The 18104-nt window shown below is 31.8% G+C and overlaps 1 protein-coding gene across 26 annotated transcripts in view; it reads right to left on the bottom strand.

The window, feature by feature from the left end:
• Window positions 1-14673, bottom strand: part of LOC112756364 (uncharacterized) — a 28111-nt gene extending 13438 nt beyond the window's left edge. For 4 of the 26 annotated variants that reach the window (XR_011873870.1, XR_011873872.1, XM_072219830.1 and 1 more), the window contains exons 1-13: window positions 14377-14591; window positions 14008-14226; window positions 13845-13923; window positions 13710-13764; window positions 12616-12726; window positions 11597-11899; window positions 10109-10216; window positions 8978-9124; window positions 6896-7012; window positions 5664-5738; window positions 5259-5295; window positions 5072-5148; window positions 3774-3842 (exon numbers count right to left, since the gene is read on the bottom strand). Coding sequence is in view for 14 of the 26 variants with exons in the window: in XM_072219830.1 (XP_072075931.1) it covers window positions 3782-3842; window positions 5072-5148; window positions 5259-5295; window positions 5664-5738; window positions 6896-7012; window positions 8978-8991 (381 nt within the window). In the remaining 12 variants the exon portion in view is untranslated. Of the gene's footprint in view, window positions 1-3773; window positions 3843-5071; window positions 5149-5258; window positions 5296-5663; window positions 5739-6895; window positions 7013-7318; window positions 7553-8977; window positions 9125-10108; window positions 10217-11116; window positions 11178-11413; window positions 11462-11596; window positions 11900-12615; window positions 12727-13709; window positions 13765-13844; window positions 13924-14007; window positions 14272-14376 lie in introns of those variants that run through there. The other 22 variants (XR_011873864.1, XR_011873868.1, XR_011873862.1 and 19 more) reach the window with 16 other exon arrangements.
• Window positions 14674-18104: the final 3431 nt, after the last annotated feature.

The raw sequence follows: 18104 nt of genomic DNA, 5'->3' as shown, positions 1-18104 counted from the left end.
ATTAAAATAGGAACTATTTTTTGTATCTCTTTGTTACTTTTTGCATATAATATTCTTCAAAACTTCATACAATACCTTCTTCTAAAGTTAGAATCATGCATCATTACAACATTTACAGCATGCATACCAAATAGGTAGATAGTTGAGAATAAGTTAGTCCAAAAAGTAAAAATTTGTTCAACCGTTGTTATTGCCTTCTTAGTTATTGATAGCGAAACAATTATGACCTATTTTCTAGAGGATATAAGTGTTTTTGATAGTTTTTATTTGGCTATAATTTCCATAACAACCGTAGGTTACGGTGATTACTCATTTAGTACGGTTGTAGGAAGGTGTATTTCAACTATTTAGATTGCATTTAATGGTTGATACATATAGTTATATAACTTCAAATCTAACAAGACTTATCCGTCTTGTTTGACTTGTATCTTGTAAATTATTTTTATTATTGACTATAGTGCAAAAAATATAATTTGAAAAGAGTGGATATTTTAAAAATTTATAATATTTTACTTTGGTAAAAAATTATTTGCCCTAAAATCTACAAAAAGTAATTTTTTAACAAAATAAAATTTTATAAATATATAAAATATACTCATCACTCTTTTCAAATTATATTTTTTGCAATATAGTCAATAATAAAAATAATTTACAAAATACGATTCAATGAAAAAGAACAAGACTAGTTAAGTGTGAAGTTACATAACTATATGTAACAACACTGAATGCAATCTAAATTGCTGAAATACACCTTCTACAACCGTATTAAATGAGTAACTACCGTAACCTACGGTTATCATGAAAATTACAGCCAAATAAAAACTACCAAGAACACTTGTATTCTCTAAGAAATAGGCCATAATGATTCCACTACCAATGACTAAGAAGACAATAACGATTGAACAAACTTTTACTTTTTGGATTAACTTATTCTCAACTATCCACCCATTTGATATGCATGGTGCAAATATTGTAATGATGCATAGTTCTAAGTTTTTAAGAAAGTATTGTATGAAGCTTTAAATAATATTAGATGCAAAAGGTAACAGATACAAGACTAGTTCCTATTTTAATCCATGTAGAACGAGGAATAATATTCCTATATCCTACTCTACTTAATGTAAGTGAAGTAAAATAAAAAGTATCTACAGATTTCTTTGTAGACTTAAACTTCTCTTTCAAGTAAATTATAACTCTAACCAAAAAATAAAAAACAACACTAAAGCTAAAATAAAAAATAAATTAGTAACAAGTCCTTGAAATTATATAAAAAAAATAAATTAGTCTTTAAAAATATGAAAACAATAACATGTTAAAGAATTATTTCTAAAAAAATATTTTAAATATATATTTATTAATTTTTTTTATTTCAAATAATTTTTTAATAAGATAATTACAAAATTAGATTTAATATTTTTTAATTATTCTAAATATTTTTTTAATATTTCTTTGATAATTTTGAATAAAAAATACAATTAAAAACATCTTTTTTTAATATAAAAAAATTTAACATAACGATTAATAATCAATAAATATTTTTCGATTCTTATTTTTAAAATTTTTAAACAATACATGACCAAACTAATTAACTTAAAATATAAAATAATAACAATACCAAATAACAAAAGTACTTAAAAGTAAAAAATTTTTAAAATCATAGCCCAAAATGAACAAACTTACAGAAAAGGAAGGACAACCGAAATTAGATGTTGCCATCATGATGGTGAATTTTCACCATTAGCTTCCATCTAAGCAGCAGTTTCAAGATCTTTATCACTGGCTATTAAGGAATGATGAGATGGTTGAAGGTGCTGGAGTTGGCAGTGTCGAATACCATTGGTAAAGAATAAGCGACGAGAGGAGGAGGGTGATGGGGTTGGCGGTGTCGAATCCCGCGGATAAGGATCGACTGCAGTTGCCGAGGGAGGTGAGGGTGCTGGACTGACTGGTGGCGACCAGGGTGCTGAGGTGGGCAGTGTCAGATCCTGTAGGTAAGGACTGGTGGCGACGAGGGGGTAAAGGTGCTAGACTGACTGGTGGCGACGAGGGTGCTGAAGGTGCTGGGGTTGGCGGTGAAAGATTCCGCTGGGAAGCACTGATTGCTGGCGACAAGGGGAATAAGGGTGCTTGGGTTAGGGATGACAAAATTCTCCGAGACGCGGGTATCCCTGCGGGGACTGCCCTTAATGGGGATCCGATTGTGGAAAATTTTTCCCCGTGGGGATGGGATGGGAGACAAAATTTCCCCTAAGCAAGCGCGGAACCCGAGCAGGGATCCCCACCCCATCCCCGCTATTTTCCGAAATTTATGAATTTTTTTAATTATTCTTTAATAGTCTATTTCTTATATATATTTTTTAGTCGTTTCTCACACACATATATAGAAATCCAAAACTCCTAATCTTTATTTGCATAACCCCTCTTCAATTCAGAGATCCCTAAGGCTATCCATACTCCATCCAAACCTCTCTGCGGCCATCCCCTCGTCACCCCTTCTCACCGCATCGTCACACCTCACCATGCCATCATCCTTACCGCATCGTAATTTCTATCTGCGGTGTTCCTTTTCGTAACTCTGCCGTCGTATCCATTCTACTCTCTCTTACCGCGTCTCCCACCTCGTCCACTGCTTTTTCCTTTGACTCGTCGTTGCGTCCTCCCATTGCGTTATTTCGAAAGAAGTCAGCATCGTGTCATTTAGACTTTTTGCATAAAATATTGCAGTTTTTGTATAAGATAAATACTTGTAGCTCTATTCATATGGAAATTAATAATTAGTTAGAACTATTATGTAGATGGGGAATGGGACCCCGTGGGGAATGGGGCGGGGATGAGGAGCAAGGAGACATCCCCCCCCGGCCCTGCCCCATTGACATCCCAAGCTAGGGTTGACGGTGTCGAATACCACTGGTAAGGATCGATTGCGGGTGACAAGAAGGATGAAGGTGCTGGACTGACGGGTGGTGACGAAGAGGTGAAGGTGCTGGGGTTGGCGGTGTTTAGCGATGGTGGTGGCCTGAGGGGCAGGGGCGGTGTGGTGGTGGTGATGGGGGTGGACGTGGCTTTGACGGTGGTGATGCCGTCGGCGGCGATAACAGCGAAGACGGTTTTGGCGACGGAAATGACGGCAAAGGCGATGAGGCTTGCGCAAATGGCGTCGGCGACGGTGCTGGAGGCTGCTGGAAGCGGCGGTGCTGGAAGCGGCGGTGCTGACAGCAGCGGTGATGGTGGCAGTGGCGACAGTGGGGATGATTCAACCTCTCCAACATAGTCATCAACGCCACCCCCACCCCCACCGCCCCTGCCACCCCACCACCACCATCGCTAGACACAGCCAACCCTAGCACCCTCACCCCCCTCGTCGCCCCAGTCAATCCAGCATCCTCACCTCCCTCGTCGCCCGCAATCGATCCTTACCAGTGATATACGACACCGCCAACTCCAACACCCTCACCACACTCGTCGCCCGCAGTCAATCCTTACCAGTGGTATCCGATACCGCCAACCACAACACTTTCACCCCCTCTTCACCACCAGTCCTCTCGTCGCCACCAGTCAATCCTTACTAGCGGGATCCGACACTTCCAACCCCAGCACCCTCAAAAGATTTCAAATTCTTTTACTAACGGATCACGATTAAAAAATGTTGAATTCATATTTATTTTAAACAAAATCAAAGAAATCCTAGTTAGAAGAGAAGAATAACTCATATTGATACATGGATATCACGCATAAATTAATAAAAGGGAGATAGAGTCTAAAACGTTGCTTACCTTTTTCATCAATGCTGCTTGATGTTCAGAAAGACCATCATTGTCACTGTAGCAATTAATAGAAGGTTCCTTGAAATGTTCAAAAACCCCATCACGGATCACATGTTAAAACAAAAGTAAAGATCAGATAAGATGTAGAAAATTAATTAAACACCAATTATTCAGACCAGTAACTAAATCCAAATATGATGATTAGTAAACTTCAAATGAATAAAAATAAGTAATACATAAAGAATCAAAATTTAATAGTCTTTGGAAGCAAAAAATTCTGCCTATCGTGAGAAATACCATATAGAAATACAAAAAACTTCTTTTCGAAAAAGTCAAAGTTTCCATCTTCTCAACAAATTTTTAATCCAGTTGTCCCAAAGCTCTTTAATAAGATTAAAGAACACATCTATATCACATTTCTAGATACAAAATAGTAGTTAAATAAATATGAATACATGACTTGAACTTTAAAGAATAAGACAAACCAACAAAGTAGAAACAATTTTCCAACAGTTCATGTTATAGTAGATGTATTTATACACTTTCTCTTTTTGCATAACAATGATGCCTAAATTAGATAATTTATCACAAAAAAGAGATGCTTTCCACAATATTGGTTACAATACAAAATTATACATCACTATTTCGGTGATAAAAATAAACTTATGGTACAAAAGAAGAACCCAAACTCAAAATCTCGTGTATTTTTTCTTCCCTTTATTATGAAACCAAGAGAAATTCAACAAAATTTGCATATTTCATCAGCTTATAAAATTGATCCTTATAAAATTGATCCTTAAATAAGCATATTTCTTAACCCATTCAAAACTTGATAACATAGGCAATTATCAATGTCTTCACTATTAGAAAGAAATTAACTATCTAAAAATTTAGAAGTCTCTAAAGTAATTTTTAATTTCTAAAAACAGATTAATATCCTAATTGAAATACTAATGAAGTTCTCTGGCAACTTTGAATTAATCATTTGACACCTATATAATGAGCGGCTCAGATTATCTTTTGACATGATAATAAACTTTAGTAACTTTGATTATATTAGCAATAAGCAGAAGATTTAACCCACAAGGCAAAGGATGGTTATTAACAGTAGAATTATAAGCATGACATAATGGCAGTTACAAAAAATAGTTGAGGTTATCATAGCCAAAAGCAAGACCATAAACAAAGACTCATTATCTAAACACAATCAAAAATTTTAAGATATGTGCAATGAAATTGGGGAACAATCAAGAAGAAGGCACAATCTATAATGTAGAATCCAAAGAGAATAAGTAAAAAGGCCATACCTTTTAGAATAGTGCCAGTAAATCCATTGTGGATCTAGCACACAAATAAAGTCTCCTCCACAAATTTGCAACTCCAGCTGAACGAAGAAAATCATATAAGAGAGCAAGATTTATCCAATAAATTATCAAATAAACAAATTAATATGAGAGATAGAAATTAGTGAAACTAGAGTTGAAGAGTATTTACAACAAACTCCAGTACAGCATTAACTTTTGAGGATCCACTGTGCAAAACAAAAAAAATTGTACATAACCTTAAGAAAAGCTTGGAGACACATATATGTGTTCATTTAGGCAGTAACTGAAAAGAAAATAAGAGTACACAGAGCAACACATAAAATATAGGAAGGGACAACCATGAAAAAGAAAAAGGAACCAAAACAGAAAATAACCAATTAAAATCAACAAAAAATAATGATGAAAAGAAAAGACAAAAAAAATACTAAATAAAAAGTCAAACAAAATGTTAAAAGCAAAGAAAGATGAACAAAGAAGGGAAAGTGAATTTGTTGGAAAGTGAATTTGACAGATACAATGAAGTGTTGTCTGGATTCCAATTAGAAAAATATTTCAACCAATAAGAGGACCTTACCTACAGCTTACGACGTTCTTACTCTCTTTCTTGCTGCGCGTTGGTATAATCTTCAAGCATAGAGAGCAGACAGGCCTAGAAAGTCACGCACAGCGAAAATCATTTTGACACAAACTTGAACTTGAGCAACCAATTAGAATGCACCAGTTAACATCCAACATGTCTAAGTTTAATAACTAATTTAAAAGTTTAACATCCAACATTTCTAAGTAACTTAGTAATTAAATTAGTTATTAAACTTTTATTTTGTCCAAGTTATTCTTTAAACTAAGTTCATCATTTTAGTTTTTAATAAATTTTAATTACTAAGTTATTCTTTAAATTTTATTTTGTTAAAAAATTATTCTTATATTAAATAAGTAAAAGTTGTGAAGTATATTTTTATAGAGTAGTGTAGTTCTAAATAATCTTAATTAGTGAAATTATATCCTTTTCTAAAAAAAGTATATAATTATCTGAAAATCCATAGGAAGAACCTAATGAAAACTCATGGCCACACCTTTGATATCTTATTCATACGCATATAAAGGAAAAATTAAAACCTTAGCTAAAATGAAATTAAAATAATAAAATTTATTAGTTTATGCATTTACTTATAAGAAAATTGACAATAATGGGAAGAAACAAAGAAGGTAATGGCAGCACCAATATAGACAAACAATGCTAAAGTATCGCAATGAACTCTGAAGTCCATGAATCATGCCTTTAGTTATAGAAACCTTTCATTTGAGGGTCAAGAAATTTGCTAAGGTTTTGAAAAAGAAACAGCCTTATCCAGACATTTACTAGGAGACAATATGCCTATATCTATGTTGAACATCTGGATGGTTGTGGGGGAAAGCCAACACATACCAATTACAAGATACATTGATATTACTTCTAATCAATAATTAGAAAGCCCATCTGAAATACATTTGATCAACAGAATGAATACTTTACAAGTGAAGTTTGTATTCCATGATTACTTTCAAGTTCAACATGTTAATCTACTGAAACATTATCCTGGATACTCTTCTTATATATAGTGTCCCTTATATCATTAACTAGGTTATTGAAGCTACAGTGCTGTATAAACAATACAAATTCACCATAAACTCTTCTCTCTTGCTTAGCAAGAGAAATGAACTACAGCAATTTCTACTAAATACTATAGATTCCATGACAAATAGATCCTACTACATGAACATGCAGAACCAAATAGATTCACTAAAATGACAAGCCTAAAACATCACCTGTGCTGCGAAAGCATCTCATCACGAGTTTCCTGCTTCTTTTCAGTTCCATTGTCTGAAATCACTTCTTCCTGCACCTGCTCCTCAATTTCCTGGCTATCCTCCATTGGACCAACTCTAAAACAAATAAATAGATATTAACCAAAAATAACCAAAATTATCTTACAGTTATAAGAAATCATATGCAAACATCAACAAGAAAAGAATCGAAAGCAAACTAAGCATCGAAGTTAGAAAGGAAACAGTGAGGCTATACGATATGCAACAAATTCTCAAAATTAGACATTTAAACCTGGATCAACCAATGTCAAATTTTATTGAAAAAAAAATAAAAAAGAACCACAAAAAAATAAATGGAAGATGCAATGAGAGTTTAGAAAGCAACAACAGAACAAAGATAAAAGAGAAGGGAAAAATTGAAACCACTGCTTGCAGCCACCGATGGGGAGGAAGTAGCCTGCAGCCGCCGCAAAGAGATGAAATTATGGAAGATGCATCAAAGAAAGAACAATGATTTTATTTCAGAAACAACGGAGACAGAGTTGAGTTTTGGGGACAATGAAAAAGTGAAACCCTAGTATTAGTCGGTGAAACATATGAGTACAAGTGAAACGATGGAATCCGTTTTATACATTTTACTTGTAAAACTCGTGCTATGCCGGGCCCAAATATTACTCCATTAATATATATAATATTTATGTTAACTTTTTTAATAATAGTTGATAAATACTGCTAAAACTATATTCAAGGGTAGGAATCCGATTGTACATTTATAAGCACAAATTTACTGTTACATAACAAACATATAAAAAAAAAAGGTCTAATTTTTCATTAGTAAAAAATTAATAATCATTCAGACTAATCATTTGGTCATGTCAATCGGACACACGTATTGTATTAAAAAAATGAGTAAAAACTAAAAATTACAATAGAAATTATCGAAATTTATCACGTGTATGTCTCACGCGCTAATTAATCTACTTTGTTATATTTAAATTTATATTTTTTATTGAAAGAGTTAATTTACTTAATATATACACGTATTTAGTGGTTAATCTTTGTTATATTATTGATGTTTAATTCGGTTAAAAAATTAATATTAATATTTGGAGTGGTTAATTTTTTTTATATTTGAATTAATATTTTTTTATCATTTCTATAATTTTTTTTCAATTCATAATTTTAATAACACACACACATATATATATATATATATAAACTATTATGTAAATGTGCCAACTATCAATCACTTAAAGATTTAAAAAAAAAAAGTGTTTTAATAAGTACAATTCTAAAATTGCATTCAGCTTTGATAATCCTAATTTATCTTATTGCTCTACCTATTACTTACCACACTCTGTAAAGTTCAATTTAAACGAAGAAAAAACAAAAACTATAATACAAAATGTTAACCACAATGATTTGCCAAGGAATAATAAATTGAACATGTCTTAATATTCAAATAGAAGTATTTGTGTAAATTTTATTTTCTGATATAAGTAGTACTTGAAAGAAGTCTATATATATTTCAGTAAAAATAAAAAAGTTATCATATTTGAATGTGTTTTAGTTGTAAAAAGTAAGAAACAAAAAACTTAAAAGCAAAAAGTGTTATATTTAACACTTACTATGTACTTTTGCATCAGCAGCTTGGGTCAATATCTATTTTTTTTCTCCAAAAAATCTGAACATTTTGTTGTCCAACACCAAAGTTCTTTTATTCACACAAAAATATTATCAACCATGAATATTACATCAACTTACATTTGTGTAGTATATGCCACAACAAAGGTAGCATAGTTTCAGAAAGAAGATAAAAATCAAGTGTTATCTTATTTTTCCTTTTCTCACTGTCTTCCCTTTTTAAAATTCAAGCGTTATATTGTTTTTCCTTTTCTCACTGTCTTTCCTTGTTTTATGTTATAGACAGATTTACGAAAAACAAAAAAAAAAATTGAAAGATCCAAACTATAGACATACACACCTACCAAAACCTCCAAAGACAGTGCATACCGTGCATACAAATATGTGAACTTGGTATCTAAATTCCTGTAAGATAATTTTTTCCCAAAAAGAAGGTACCTTAGGCCAATCATGAAATTGCAATGAAGTCATCTTTTTATAGTTGGGATAATCCATGAGAATATTTAAGCTTGGACTTTGATATATGTAACATCCACTATCAACAGCCATATTAACCAATGTCTTTTGCTTGATCTTCAAACAATTCTGTTTATAATAACAACGTTGAGATTTGCTATCAAAGAACAAAAATCAGAAAGATAACAAAGATAAACGTAAATATCATGAACGGCAATTTTTAACGTAAATTAAGACAACTCACACATCAAATTAAACAGCCTAAGGCCCAACAACTAATTAAAACTAAACACCTTGAAACTGATTGTAATTACTAATCTATTAAATATAATAAAATAACAAAATGCAAGAAATATAATCACGCATAAAACATGACAAAAGATTATATTCTTTAAAAAGAGAAGTAAAAAAAAAAAGAAAGCCTTGCCAAACCAACCTGTTATTCTCCCATTAGTAACAGATGCATATAGAAAGAAATGCTCACCAAATTGAAGGAGAAGAAGAATCTTTCTAGGATTTTAAACAGATCAACTACCATTTGTAAAAACTTATTGGAATGCAAAATATCTAATGGGGTGGGATTCACCATATGAAAAGAAATAAGAATATTTCACAATGATCTAATAAATTCATATGAAAGGAAAAACAAATCCCATACCGGAACACAACTCATTTTTTGAAGCCCAATTAGAAGATTGTCATTCATTATCCTCTTCTGTGTCTAGGAATTCACATTCTCTATCAAGTTGGCTTAGCAGAAGTTATCAGAAGCATACTAAGAACATCATAAAAGAATTAATATTAAAACTATAGCATTCCTAACACTTTGAACATTGCCAGCCCCATAATGGAGGAGAACATAAAAATCCAAAATGGTAACAAATAATAAATACACATAAAAATATTGAAAATTAACTAAAATAGAATAGGGAACTTATGAAAGGTCCACCTGGTTAATATAAAAGGCACCAATAAAAAAACAAAATAGATTTCCTAACCAATGATCAAGATAAAAAGCTTTTAACATAAAGGCCAAATGCAAAGTTCAAAATAACATATAAAATCAATGCCCAAAACAAATAAAACTTTTGGATAAATATACAAATCACTCACTTGTCTCTTAAAACTTCTTGAACATCTCAACTTCAGCTTCGAGAACACTACCCTCTTGGATTTCACTATCTCTCGCAAGTCCTCTAATTACAAAAATATGAAAACTCCCTGCAAAATTACCAAGCACCATAATAGATTATCACTTTAAATATTAAAAGGAAAAGCATATACAAAAGTGATGCATATAATATTCACAACCTCATAGTGGTTGAATTCAATATAAGGGCTCAATTTATTTTATTTTTGAAAAAAAAAACATACGCAAACATTTTCTAATCTCTCCCATTTTGGTGTTAGTACTTGAAAGTAAGTCCATAATGATATGCATGTAACACATTTTTCTGCCATTAGTCTTGGGGAAGTACTTAATGAATATGCATTGAACCAAACTCTCCATTGAAGTTTATTACTGAAATATAAATTTAAACTTACATTTTTTATTAGAGCAAAACACAAAATAAATTAGAATTTAATCTTAGTTTGTTAACTCAAAACAAAAGATATATTCAAACTTCATAATAAAGAGCAGAGCATAAATATATTTTAGTGTAGAATCCAGTTAATTAAAACCCAACTGATCAATTAAGAATTGCTAACTGTGATGATGGGGAATATTCAAAACAAAATGGATATAACATTCAAATGTTTTTATCCTTTCTTTTCTCTATGTCATATAATTTTTAAAAAAATATCATTTTGAAACTCAAATCAAATTGTTTATTGAGTTCATAGAGTAGTTTATAAATACACATGTAATTTCTCAAATCTCTATTGAAAATAAAAAATTTGGCACTCAAAAAATTTGTAATCCACAGAATTAATCTATATAATATAAACATAGTTAATAGCATTAATGATGTAACATCAGAAACAATCCAAGATGAATAGCTTTAACAAAAACATTTTACTTGAAAGTATGCACAAAATAGACACTTCTTTTTTTTTTCTCTCTTTAATTTTTTCTTATAGAAGCAAAAGAGAGGGACAAAGCTCTTAGTTACCACTTACCAGTATTCGAAAGTATGCTCAAAGTAACTCAGTTCGCACTGCTTTTAAAGGGTAAGCCTCCCTTGAACCAAAGACATGCACAACACCACGACTCATGTTCACATTTCAGCGAAAAATTCTCTTAAAGAATTATTTTTTGCATTACTTGAGGATCTTCAATAATCCAAAATTATCTCTTACAGAATTTCCAGAAACAAATCCTTTTTATTCCAGCTAATAAATTAAGAACTCAAAACATCTTTTGAAAAAATTTATATTGGCATATGTGAAGTGTTAGTGATGAGAGGATTGACATACCAAATGAAGAATTTCTAACAATGTGATGGTGGGTGCAAATCCATAAAGCTGTGTTATAGAATAAGGGCTACTAATTACAGGCATCAAACCCAAAAAAATAGAAATATCAAGAGTACCGAAGAGGATAGAAAAAAGTATAACAAAATATAATCAAAATCCAAAAATGAAATGATATAATAATACCTGTCTGCTAGGGTACTTTAGGGAGCTTTGATATGATTCATTTTCAACTGCATCTGACTGGATAGAGTAAGCTGAGTTTACAGGAGGCACTGATGGAAACTCATTCTGATGCTTTGAGGGAGTGACTTCAAACCACCAAAAGCTTGTCTGTGTGCTCCCTTCTTTTGTCGCATCATTCCACCATTGCCGACATCGAGATCTCCCAATCTTCTCTTTAAATGCGGCACACCATTCTGCCACTACACTCTTCCAGAGATGCCATTGAGCCACTGCCCTGTCTGGTGCTTCTGGCTCCCTTGTAAGCTATCCAACAACAAAAAGAATAAACAAACAACTATCAAATGCACAAATTAAATTTTATCCATAATCCAATATCATTTGATCAGAGGACAGATCAGAAATTCTCAATGTTAATAGTACTTTATCTATAGTCAACGATATGATTTTTAAAGACGGATCTCAAAACATGATTTTAGATGAATAGTTTGAGACAATGTATGAACTTTAGAAGTGAATACTACCATATGTGCTTTTGGTCAAGAAAGTCATTATCACTATTACAAAACTGAAAATACATGTATCTCACTATCTGTAGAGTGTAGACTTGATAAAAATCAAGTCAATGGAGAATAAAGGGGAAAAAAAAACACAAAGGTCAAGCTGTTTGAGGTTTTTTTTTCCTTAACTTCATGTTATAATCTCCTTTTAATATATTTTTTTAAGTCACAAAGTTACAGGAAGAACAGAAATTGCATCAAAGTTTAACGTCCTCATACTAACTAAAATGCAAAAAATGTTAAATAACTTTTTTGGTTCTCGTATAATTCATATATAGTTCATGTAGTTTCTCATATTTATTCAAATTTCGCTACAAAAACAATTAAAGAAGATTAATTCTAATCCAACAATTAATTTCTTTATATTAAATATTAAGGTGGTGACATGGATGCTATATTTAAATAAATCCTAAACCATTCAACATTTAAAAGTTAAGGACAAAGTTCTCACAAACATGTTACCTCCATCATCCTAGTCTGAATAACTGAATCCATCATTGGGTGAACTGGAAGAAACACTGCAGAGGCAGTTAATAACTTTGAGTTCTCCTTTTTAAGGACCCTCAACAAACACTGCAGAACAATTATGGAAAATTTAAAATACATGGAGAACATACATAAATTGCATCAACATTCTCAAAAAACAAAGCTTTTTTACTCTGATTCAATCACAGTTTCAAGGAATACAACAATTTTCACTATCTATACGTCAGTTCAAAGCCTTACACAGTAATATTAGATGAAAGACTCATATCCAAGAGATTGAAAACCGATATCACAGCAAACAGTCCTTAAAAACAGGTCAACAATTATACTGCTAGTTCTTTGGCTTTTGATTGCAGTTTATAGTAAAAGAAAGCAATTAATTATTTTTTCTATTGAGGCTAATGTATTAAAAGGAATTATATATTTACATGTAAAAGTATATATGTATAGATATTTGAATTGCATCCACAACCTAATCAGCAATATAAAACTACATTGAATAAGTGGCTGATGAACAATTACAATGATAATACAGTTTAATAATCAAACTTCAATATATTTTTTTTTGAATACTCAGACGTACTCTCTCCCTAGGTTTTTCTCTAATGATGTTTATGAATATTCTTTACAATTTCCAATTTTCAGTTTATTAAAACCCGAGTCACAGACTCACAGGCCAGCTTGATAGAAACCTGAGCTTATATCACCAAATAAAAGAGAAGGAAATCAAACAAAATCATTGACAATGTGAGAAAATCTCTTAATGCTAGTTTCTTGTCCTTCTTATACAGTATAAACTTCGTTAATATTTTACTCAAGACGCTGCATTTCAATAAAAAAAAATATTTAATGGCAGAAAAGAATAGGAGAAGAAAAAAACACAGCTCGATTCCTCAATCATGAATATTCTTTCCTAAAAAAACAAAGAAAACGATATACAAAGAAACATGCAATTAAAATTCACCATTCAGCTCAAGCTCGAGGTTTCTCAACCAAATGCGTCTCAACGCAGAAAAAGCAAAAGGAATAGCAATTCAATGCAGTGAAAGTGAGAGAGAGTGATGGCTTACAGTAACTCACAATTTGCACCCAATTTGCACGGGATTATGCTACGGGATTATGTTCCTGCACCCAATTTGCAAACCCAATTTATCATATAACAGCTCACTAACTTTCGATTAAGAAAAACACTTGTGATGGCTTACCAGTAAATTTTCAAACCCAATTTATCATATACCCCCATCAGTTGTGCACACCGGATATTCAAACAGAGTAAATGAAAGCCTGAATTGTTAAAAAAGTATAAGGTGAAGAGATAATTAATGTAAAAGGAAGAAGCTTAGGGAGAGTTAGAGGGAGAGTAGTTACGCGCAGCAACAGAAAGGAAGTTGCTTGAAGGGGGTGCGATGAACATCCTATCCTTGCTGTGCTGCTTCTTCCCCACTCTGCCGCCTCTGAAATCGCCGTGAAAGCTCTGTTCGCCTCGGCTCCTGAAGCTTGAATCTCCTCCTCCGCCTCCTCGTCTTTTAGATCTTCCTCTCCTCTTCTTGATTTTCAACTCTCTCGCCTGTGACTTGTCCAATACTTCTACCACGTCGTTGTTATGGACGAAGAAGATGATAAGAGAAAATCAACCAGAGAAAGAGCGCGAGAAAGAAAGAAGAGAAAGAGAGATTGAAAGAAATCAAGGAAAGATTTGATTTTTAAAACTCTAATTTTAAATTTGTTCACCCTTACCCTAATTTCAAATGCTCAAGTTCAAATTCTGATCCAAAAGGGAAAGAATGCGCCCACCGGTGAGATATGAGACTGAGTGAGTTGAGTGAGAACGGAGAAGAATCCAAATTTGATTTTAATTTCAAATATCCCGCCTAGTTTCTATTGTTGTATTGAATACTGAGTTACTGACAACTTTCAGGTTTTTGCTTCTTTCATGTTTCCTTTCATCATGTATCATACTAGCAGAGCACGGCAACATATATTATTGTTTAGAGTTGGAAAGAAAAAAACTAAAATTTTCTATCCTTAAGCCACAAGAAAAATACTAAATCTTTCCATCCTTAAATATTATTAAGCTATAATATTATATTATTAAAGAACAATCTTTTGTTTGAATTTTATTTTTATTATCCATGTAAAAATTATTTTCGATCACAAATCAAACATTGAGTACAAAATTATTAAAGAGAAGTCGCTGGAAAAGTTAAAAAGAGTAATTAAAAATGTAAGATTAAAACGGCTATTTTTTTTTTATATTGTTTAAATATATGTGTAATACATTGTTATTGGAAGATTAGGTGTTTTTTTTATATGATGTTTTATTCAAATCGGACGGTCCGATTTGTTTGAAGAAAAAAGTAAACTACAAATCGGAGGGGTCCGATTTGTTTGAAAAAAAAAATACAAATCACATGGTCTGTTTTGTATTTTTTTTTTTTAAATAAAAATCGGACGGTCCGATTTTAACATTAATTTTTTTTTATTTTCGAAATCACAAATCGGACCGTCCGATTTATAATTATTTGAGAAAAAAATAAAACAAATCGGAGGCACCGATTTGTAGCTCCCATAGCAAAGTTAAACACTTCTCTTCTCACATCATTGGGAAATACACTCTTCTCTTTCTCACACGAAAAACAAAAAGTTCGATTAAAACACTTGTTGCTTGTTATGATTACCCCTTATACTTTAAAAAGTTGCTTTTTAAACTAATGTACATTTAATAATTTTTAAAAATTGAATTAAATAGTTAAAAGTTATTACTATAACTTTGTTTGCAAGAAAAACTTTTTCTTTCTTAAAAAGGTTAGTTTAAAAAAGAAATTCTCGAAAAAAAAAAAAACTGCTTATATTTTTCTAAAAGATATATTAAAAAAGATAAATTTTTTTAACAACTTATGATGCAAAACTGATTTATTTAAGAAAAAAGAAAAACTTTAAAATAGGGTAAAAATATGAGACTAAAATATTTGCTGCTTGTTATGATTACTGTTTATGCTAAAAAAAGCTGTTTTCAAAAAATAAGTAATTTAATCATTTTTACAAATATAATTAAATAGTTAGAAGTTGTAACTATAACTTTGTTTTTAAAAAAAGAACTGTCTTTCTTAAAAAGGTTGTTTTTGAAAAGAAATTCTCTAAAAAACTCTTTATATTTTCCTGAAAGATATATTAAAGAAGAATTGATTTTAAAATGATTTATGATGTAAGACTAGTTTAATTTTTAAAAAAAAAAAAACTTAAAAAAAAGTAAAAATATTAGACTAAAATCATGGTTCTGAAAATCGAACCAAATCGGCCGGTTCAACCGAAAAATCGGTCATCTAACCGGTCCGGATAAAGTCAAAAATCGTCTGTCAAAAAATCGGTTAAAAAATCGGTCGAACCGACGGTTAATCGGTGAACCGAAAAATCGTCTGATTTTTTTGCGGTTTTTTGTTTGAAAGTAAAAGTGTTAAACGGCGTCGTTTTGCCTCTTAAAAAAATAAAAAAAAATATAAAAAAAAAAAAGAAGAAAAGGCTAAACACCTAACGAAGCCCTAATCAGTAATCACTATCAGAAATCACCCAGCAGCCAGTAGAGGAATCTCTCCTCTTCACAGTCGCATCACCACCACCATCCTCCTCGCAGCCCACCGCCATCGCCACCACATCCCGCAGCCACAGCAGCGACGGCGTTGACCACCGCAACCACCACCGCGTCCTATTTCGTCGCAGAGCTCGCCTCCTCTTTCGTCGTCGCCGAGCTCGCCTCCTCTTTCGTCGCGGTTACTCGCTGCCGGTAATACTCTGTTCTTATTCGGTTATTCCTCCTCGCTGCCTTCTGATTTTCTGTGCTTGATTTTATGATTTATTTGTTTGCGATTTTGATTTATTTGTTATCTGTTCATGATTTGTTTGTTTGCTAGATTTATGATTTTGTTTTTTTATTTTCTGAGGTTATTTGTTCATGATTTATTTGTTTGCTGTTTCATGATTTTGCTTGCTGAATTATTTATTTGTTCATTGTTTTCTGAGGTAATTTTTTGTTTTCGAGTTCTCCAATGTGAACTATGCCTCCGGCAATTTTCCGATGAGGGTGGGAGTTCCAGGATGCTGGAGGAATTGAGGGGAGATGGAAGCTCCGGCACTATGGAGTTTTGCGAGAGTTTTGATAAGTCGGGGAGAAGCTCGAGTGCGCTGAGGGTTTCGAACGAGTTGCATCAGCACGATTGGGCCTCCACTGAGTCTGTTCTGAGTTTGGAGTACCCTTCCACTCGGGTTTCTTCCCTGAAGGTTGAGGATTGTGGTGATGCTAGGCGCCCCCCTGTTGTTACCTTCGATGTGGATTCTGATGATGCTTTGGATGGGGATTTTGGTGATGAGGAGGAAGCTGTGACTAGACCTCTTAAGAGGGAGCCTCTCACAAAGGGGAAGAAAGGGTCTTGCTATAGATGATTTTGATTATCTGGATTATTGATTTTATTTTTGATTATCTGAGGTTATTTGTTCATGATTTATTTGTTTGCTGCTTCATGATTTTGGTTGCTGAATTATTTATTTGTTCATTGTTTTCTGAGGTAATTTTTTGTTTTTGGTTGCTTCATTATGAGTTTGTCATTATGTGCGTTTTTTTTTTTGTTTAGTTATAAACTTTGATATTTGAAGTTGTTTATGAACCTCTAATATTAAGTTATGGATAATTTATTATGTCAAATTTTAAATTTTATTAAGTTAGAAATTATTGAATTTATAGATTTAAAATTATTTTTAGGTTTTTTAATAATTTTATTTAATATTTAATTAAACCGGTTGAATCCCGGTCGAACCAGTGAATTATTGAACCAGTGACTTTACCGGTTTATTGACCGGTCCGGTTCTCGCAACCTTGACTAAAATACTTGCTGCTTGTTATGATTACACTTTATGCTTTAAAAAATGCTTTTAAAAGAATTTCATTTAAAATTTTGAAAATATAATTAAATAGTTAGAAGTTGTTACTATAACTTTGTTTTTAAGAAAACCTTTTTCCTCCTTAAAAAGGTTGTTTTAGAAAAAAAATTCTGTTGAAAAACTTCTTATATTTTTCCAAAATATATATTAAAGAATAAATTTTTTTTAACCAGTTTATTATGTAAGACTAGTTTATTTAAGAAAAAAGAAAAACTTAAAAAAGGTTAAAAATGTAAAACTAAAATACTTGCTGCTTGTTATGATTATTCTTTATGCTAAAAAAAGCTGCTTTTAAAAAATAGTTTACATTTAATAATTTTTAAAAAAATAATTGAATAGCTAGAAGTTGTTATTATAACTTTGTTTGCAAGAAAAATTATTTCTTTCTTAAAAAAGTTGGTTTAGTAAAAAAATTATCTAAAAAAACTTCTTATATCTTTCTAAAAAATATATTAAAGAAGATTTTTTTTTTTTAAACAACTTAGGAGATAAGACTGGGTTATTTAAAAAAAAATCAAAAATCTAAAACACTT

The sequence above is a fragment of the Arachis hypogaea genome, chromosome 16, assembly GCF_003086295.3.
Source record: "Arachis hypogaea cultivar Tifrunner chromosome 16, arahy.Tifrunner.gnm2.J5K5, whole genome shotgun sequence".
Taxonomy (NCBI): Eukaryota; Viridiplantae; Streptophyta; class Magnoliopsida; order Fabales; family Fabaceae; genus Arachis; species Arachis hypogaea.
This window is presented reverse-complemented; position numbering and strand designations above follow the sequence as displayed.